Below are 7,500 nucleotides of genomic sequence, written 5' to 3'. Positions count from 1 at the left end.
GTTCTATCGCTCCTTAAATATCGTAATAAAAACATTACCGATACGCAATGCAGTAAAATGTAAAATATGAGATAAAATTACAGCAACATTTACGAAATACAACTACATTATGTATAAATGTATGTTGACATGTACTTCATCACCGTATATGAAATATATAATACGTGTCTAGCTACATGAAATTTATGCGATATACTATGTATGCATTTGATTAGCTGAGCTCCAGCCATGACATATCAGGCGAACATTACAAATAACTTGTCAAGTATTTAGCAAAATAGTAACACTAGATTGCGTTAGATTTGTAGGAAGGTACTGCATAATACGCTGGATTTCTAAGTGTGAAAATTATTTAAAGGTCTAGACCAGAACAGAGATATGTCGATTGAAAGCTTGATGCCAGTTAAATTGGCAACACTGTGCAGTGCATGTGCCGCGTTGTAAATGGGTGCGAGGTTAAACAAATTGTCTTGAGTTTTCTGTTCTATGATTCATTTATTTATTCCTAGATTTTCAGAAAACTGCTTAATAAATATACCTATAGTTTTATGTGTATACACATTTTGCAAAGGATTTCATAGTTATACATAATCGTTAGTGATAGAGAGAGCGCGGGCTTTGCGATTCAATAATAAAAATAATTAATCTACAATAAGTTAATTCAAACAAATATATTTTTGAATAGAAGTTTAAATTTTTATGATATGAAAATTGTCACTTAAAGTTAGTGTCTTAGGCAAATACAGTTAATATTATTATACCCGCAATCGCGAAGCAGACGTAAACAAGTCCACATGTGTGTACCAATCCTGGGCCCCGGCTGGGCAGGACAGAGATAAAACTATTTTCGCGACCCGTAGAAATACGGGATAGGTATGGAATGGGATTTTGGTTTGCTTGCAGAAGTATAATATGTAGTCTTACTTTCATGGTATTATAGATTTGAAACCTTTTAACTAAATGTGCAGTGGTAGCTTTCCCAGGTGCTAACTCTATTTATACTTTCCTAGTGCTGAATTTCTTTCTAAAGAGAAACGTGGTAGATTTTCACAGAAGCCTTAATGTGTGGATCTTTACTGAAATTCTTTGACTTATATTTTGTTTATATGAACCATGTCCACACATTTCTGTTCATTTCGAAATTAGAAGTCGTATATGTGGCATTTCCACACACACCCAGTATCCATATGCACCTTATTTTGGGCAGCCAGCCATATATGTAGTGCCAGAGTCATATGTTCCATTCTCTTCATGGTTATCCCAAACAAATCTCGTCAGGTATACTTTCATGGCCGTATGGTACAAGTTTTGTTAGTATATATAGTATACAGTATGACAAAATGTGAGACACTTTTCACCTATGGCTTTTTTACTGCAAATTGATGATAAAGAATTTACTTAACTGGTAAGTATATTTTGGGAACAGAATATTGTTTGTCAAGTGGAGATCAACAAGTTTGATATAATGAAAATTGAATATTCCCATTCAATATGATGTGATGAATAGCATGAAAGGGAAAGAAGTAATTGCACTTTTGACATATTGTGTTTATAATTATCATTTGCACAATGCTATTAATTATTTTTACACAGTGTTTACAATATGGTGTAGAATTCTGCCCTGTAATATGTCAATTACTGTTTGTTATTGTGTACACTTAAAAGGTATATTTTTGTCTTATTCCGCTCTGGTTGGCAATATAGCAACCACGTGTAGTTTCTTGCCGTGTTTCCTCAAGGTGTGAGGCCACACTAAACCTCTCAAAGCAATTATCAATTATCTCCCTATATTAAGGGGGCAGAAAGAGAGTTTTATTTTTTAGGTAAGAAAAGGGTGTGTGTACAAATGCAACTACAATGTGTATATACGAACATAACTATGTACAAAGTGTATATGGTGAAACTCCATGATGTCATCCGTTGTGTATGAAATATTTTGATGATGTAATATATCCTCTGTCATGAATGTGTTAGAATTAATAATTTTTAGATTATGAAATATCTCTTTTTTTCATGTTTATGGATTATGTGCATTCTTTTAATGACTGAACATTATTTCAAAATTATATCAGTATTTCATTGTGAATGTCTGTCATGCATGCTCTTTTTTACACTCCGTGACCCTTCATTCCGAAACACTTATGACTGAGAAAAACTTAGATTGTTATGATGATTTTTTAACGTTTATGCATTTTGGCCAAATACAAAGAATTAACAATAGAGGCCGAGGGTTTGCTTTCCAGGGAGTTCTAGGGTATAATGTGAGGTGTATGGTATGAACACATTATATAAAGACTATGGGCTCTAGAGGGCAAGCCACCTAGCTAGGAGTTAGGTTGATTAGACTGCACAAGGATACAGGGGGATATATAAAGGTCACTGACTCAGGACCTTTGATGGAGTTTATGGTATGTATTACTGTAGAGTTCTACATGCTGAAATCAAAGTGTTCTGAAACAAAATATAAAAATGCCTAAAATTGGCCAATAAAACTCTATAGACATATCCTCTACCAATTAAGGGAGGAGTCTATGGGAATCCACTCCAACTTACAGCAAAACTCTTCTCTCTTGTCCTCTCCCTCCCCACCCCTCTCTTCTCTCTATCTATATATCTATCTATCTTTTGCTCTCACTCTCCTCAAGTTATGTTCCAACAGGTTTAAGTTAATATAGTATTTCTAATCACAGCTTGTGTACTGGATAAGATAAGATCCTACCCAGTACAGGTATCACACTTTTCAAGGACTTTAAATGCTGTTCAATTATTCAAGGACTTTAAATGCTAGTAAGATACATTTTGTAAATAATCAACCAAAAATCCTCTAAGACTTGTAAATGTATATTCATAAGCTATTCTTTTGGACTAGAAATTTATATATATATAGTTTAACATGAATTTAGATATTCCAAGATAATTTTACAATCACTTTACAGAATTTCAAGTTGGGTCATGTTTATCAAGGGTCCTTTTGCTTATATAAAAGCAGGCACTTAGTGTCTTGTCATTCATATACTGTTGACCTCACAAAGGAAAGGGAAGTCTGGTTATTGTATTGCTTTTATTGTGCATTTTAATCTGTTGAGGAAATTATATTGCATTTAATGTCAAATATATATTAATTTGTGAATACTAACTTTAGGATCTACATTACAAAAAATGTTCCTTAACAGGAAAGGAAAAGGTGTATGTATGTATATATGATATACATATGTTGTTTCTGGTGATAAGACTTTTCTTACTATTTATTGATTTTATTTAAATTACTTGATAACTCCTTAATTTATCTTATTCACATCCTCAGGAGTCTCCAAAATGCCGAAGGCACCAGTGCAAAAGAAATGCCGGGTTCACAAAGAGGTGAGCAAGGTTAGCACCAAAGCTGGAGTGAAAGGTGCGAAACCTCCATCGGGGGCGACAGCCCAAGGGTTGGTCTTCAATACAGATTTGGGCCAGCATATTCTGAAGAACCCACTGATTATCAACTCCATGGTGGAAAGGGCTGCACTCAAGTCAACAGACACTGTGCTTGAGGTAGATTTCATGGCATTCGTTTGTTTTTGTTTTGTGTATTTTAGCAATAAGATTCTCATTGCCATAATAACTTCTTAACAATAATATCATTCTTAAATTTTGCAGGTTGGTCCAGGTACAGGTAACATGACAGTCAAGCTCCTAGAAAAGGCAAAAAGAGTCATTGCCTGTGAAGTGGATGCCCGTATGGTAGCTGAGTTGCATAAACGATTTCTGAACACACCATACCACTCCAAGCTAGACATAAGAATTGGAGATGTCTTGAAAGCAGATCTTCCACCTTTTGATGTCTGTGTTGCAAATTTACCCTATCAGGTTAGTCATCAAGTTATTTCCGCTAAGCTAGGATGAACTTGTTTGTCCAAATTTGTTACATAGTTACATGATGAAAATATGATTTGGATGCTGATATTGAGAAAATTAGTATTTAGGTGGTGCAGTGAATATCTACAATGTTTCCAATTTCACAGATTTCTTCACCATTTGTCTTCAAGCTGTTGCTTCATCGACCAATTTTCAAATGTGCGATACTTATGTTTCAACAAGAATTTGCACAGAGATTAGTTGCCAAACCAGGCCACAAGCTGTACTGCAGGCTTACTGTTAACACTCAGTTGCTAGCCAAGGTAGATCACATCATGAAGGTTGGCAAAAACAACTTCAGGCCTCCTCCTAAGGTAATTGTTTCATTTTTTACCCTTACATTTCCTATACTTTATTTGTGGACATACTTTTTTCGACTTTGATTTGTCTTATTATTGTCTCCTATCTTTTATCATTCCTTATTTCTTCAGTCATTTCTTTATGCATTTCCTTCTACTCTCTCATTACCAATAAAGCGCCTGCATGCCCTTGTATATTGTTATGTTGATCATATAATGAACAAATTATTTTGCTTGCAGGTAGAGTCATCTGTTGTCAGAATAGAACCAAAGAACCCTGTTCCCAAGATTAACTTCTCAGAGTGGGATGGTCTTCTTCGCATTGCTTTTGTGAGAAAAAACAAGACACTAGCATCAGCTTTTAAACAAGCATCAGTAATGCAGGTAATGGCAGAAGATCTGTTGGTTGTTTTTGTATGTATGACAGGCTTTGAAAGGATAGTGAACTTCAAAAGTATGAGTGTTATCTAAATGTTAATATTAATGGTGGTAGAAATATGTTTGAGGTTTGATAGTATGTACAGAAATTACAAATAGGAATACCCTAAGATGTTGATTCCCAACGTTTTCATCACCAAGGACCCATTTTGATTGAATAGATTTTACCTTGAACCCCAGCTCTATCTAGCCAAGGTAGATCACATGTTGATTTTATTACTTAACAATAAACTTGATTTCCCAATTTCATCTACCACTTAAAGAAGATGTACTTGAAAAAATAGCAGCCTCATTGAAATTAATTATACATTTTACACTGGAGTCTCATGTTATTTTGAAATTGGATCATATATCTCAGTCTCCATCTTTATGGACCGCATGTTGGGAACTAATGCCTTGAGAACATGATTAAAAAGAAACTTGGGGAAAAAAATGAATGGTTTTGATATCTCAAATGAAAATATATACAAGACAGGTCAGCTTGAATGAAGAAATGTATTTTCTTTTAATAATGTTAATATAGCCATAGAATATGCAGTATAACATGCCAAAGAATTTGTTTGTATGGTGTAAATGAAATTACTTTAATCAGGGTGACATTCTATATATGTATATTAACTATTTAAAATGTTTCTGATAGTTATGATTGATTTATAATGAAAGCTTGAAATATACAGTTTCATACAATGGTGTAAGAAGCTATGGTGGAGATTGTTGTGAATGTTATGGTGCTGAGAGGGATGGTGAATAAGACAGCTAATAAAATGTCTAGAAATTATGTATTCATAAGGGATTATCATTGTTGAGACTCATATTATATATTAAGATAATGATAACAGAAATCCTTTTGTTCTTTGGCATAGCAGTTAGTATTATAGTGGATACAAAACTATTCATGAAAAGATTCATTTCAAAAGTAAACTAAAATGACTAATTGAATTTCCTCTACTTTCAGACCCTAGGGAAGAACTATAAAACATGGTGTTCTCTGAATGAAAAGAAAATCCCAGAGGACTTTGACATCAAGACTAAAGTTGAAGAAATTTTAACAGAAGGAGATTTTGACAAGAAACGAGCAAGACACATGGACCAGGATGACTTTCTAGCATTACTACATGCATTCAATAAAGAAGGAATTCACTTTGTATAGGCATTTATAATATAGAGTTTAGGAATTTCTATTAATCAATTGTAAGGTCAACAGTTAGTAGCCAATACTATTCAGGTGTTTGTACCCTAGTGAAAAATTGGAAAATATATTTTTGTAAACCTCTAGATCTTTCATTGTTGTTGTTTTATTTTTATTTTTCATTATTGTGACAGTTTGTGGCCACCAGTCATCTAAAGTTTCTTCATGCTGTTTCATGTGAATGGTGAATGATGATATAGTATTTGGTGTTTGTGTGTGTGTGTGAATATGTTATTTAGTAATATTTATTCATCATTATTCAGCATTCTCTGTAAGCAACACTTTCTAAAAAAATATTTTCTTCTCTTGCCAGTTTCATATTTCGATGGATGTTAGGCAACGTGTCAGTTTGCATGGTATGTGTATTTATTGGAGGTGTGTATAAAAGTATGATTTCAGTCAAAATCACATATGAAAGAGAAAAGGAACAGCAATAGTAATGGATCTTAGGATTGTATTATACATTGCCTTTTGCTCATATTCCTAGTTTCTTTTGAAACTAATTGATTTACCTTAATCTCCAGTCACAGTATGCATTATTCTTATTAACAAAAAGTTATTTACTTCAAATTAAGCAGTTCACAGAAAATTCATTAGTGGCTATAATCCCAAAGATAACCTTTATTTATTGATTTTGTTTTATTATTATTATTATTATAATTAATATTATTGTTATTATTCTTTTCATTTTCATTTTCAATGTGACTTTTATTAATATTATCATTATTATTGTTATTAATATTTATCATTAATCCCTTGTGCATGAAAATTTTTAGATAACGATGTTGTTTACATAAAATGTCCTTGGGACCAAGCCCAGCTGCAGAGCAATAACTGACATGTAGAAAGCTGATGCCTTGTGAGAAATTGTTCTTTAGCAACTTTCAACTAGGCTTTCTATTCATATTTAAAATATGATGCAGTTTGGAGGCAAACGTAATTGTTGGGGCAGCTAGAAGGGATCACCTTGGCATATGCAACCTGTCTCCACAGCTCATGCATAAGAGGATAAATGGTTATATATATCTTGAGAATGGTTGATAATGGAAGTATAAAGTCAAAATATTATATTAAAAGTTTAGTCAGAAAAAGGTAATATTTAGGGTTGATAAGATGGTTGATTGTACTTTGTGTTTATTTTTTCTATTGAATCACTGCTTTGGGTAGTAATAAAGGTTTAGGGAATCCGGTGTGGTCATCACAATTTTCATTGCTTGTAACTTCAATTGATCTTACTCTTGTCTGTGCTTTTATATTCAAATTTGAGATCTGAAGAATGGAAAATTATTGCTGGGTAAATATGTCTGAGATTTTTGCTTGTGTGTTGTTGGTAGCCCATTTCAAATGGTGTTGAATACCCTCTTCAGCAAGCTGAGAAATTTGAAAACCATTACATAATTCATAACAGATCATTATTATTCTGAATTTTGTTATTTTCAGGCAAAGATGGTAGTTTACATGTTTGCTCTTACAATTTACTTGTTCTGCCATATGGACATGTTATTTGCCTATATCTTTATTGTAGTGTGATTTCTTTGATTACTCAAAGGAACACTTTTAACTTGAGTTCTTCACCCAAACCTCATGACCCATGCTGATGAATTTTGTTTATATAATGCTTCATTGCGTACAGGGAGGAAATTGGAAGCATCTGGGCCACAGTAGCTTTAACAATTG

At 33.2% G+C, this 7,500-nt stretch overlaps 1 protein-coding gene across 1 annotated transcript in view; it reads left to right on the top strand.

Annotated features, from left to right (window-relative positions):
* The first annotated feature begins 765 nt into the window (after window positions 1-765).
* Window positions 766-7,500, top strand: part of LOC122267111 (dimethyladenosine transferase) — a 7,946-nt gene continuing 1,211 nt past the window's right edge. Inside the window, exons 1-6 of the mRNA XM_043037098.2 lie at window positions 766-873; window positions 3,305-3,534; window positions 3,640-3,849; window positions 4,005-4,211; window positions 4,437-4,580; window positions 5,590-7,500. The exon at window positions 5,590-7,500 is cut by the window's right edge and continues 1,211 nt beyond it. Of these exons, the coding sequence (XP_042893032.1) occupies window positions 3,316-3,534; window positions 3,640-3,849; window positions 4,005-4,211; window positions 4,437-4,580; window positions 5,590-5,784 (975 nt within the window). The 5' untranslated portion in view covers window positions 766-873; window positions 3,305-3,315 and the 3' untranslated portion in view covers window positions 5,785-7,500. The remainder of the gene's footprint in view (window positions 874-3,304; window positions 3,535-3,639; window positions 3,850-4,004; window positions 4,212-4,436; window positions 4,581-5,589) is intronic.

This window comes from Penaeus japonicus, unplaced genomic scaffold (genome assembly GCF_977035675.1).
Source record: "Penaeus japonicus unplaced genomic scaffold, GWHDUDI00000001_assembly GWHDUDI00000030, whole genome shotgun sequence".
Classification (NCBI taxonomy): Eukaryota; Metazoa; Arthropoda; class Malacostraca; order Decapoda; family Penaeidae; genus Penaeus; species Penaeus japonicus.
Note: the sequence above shows the minus strand (reverse complement) of the source record. Positions and strands in the feature narration are given on the sequence as shown.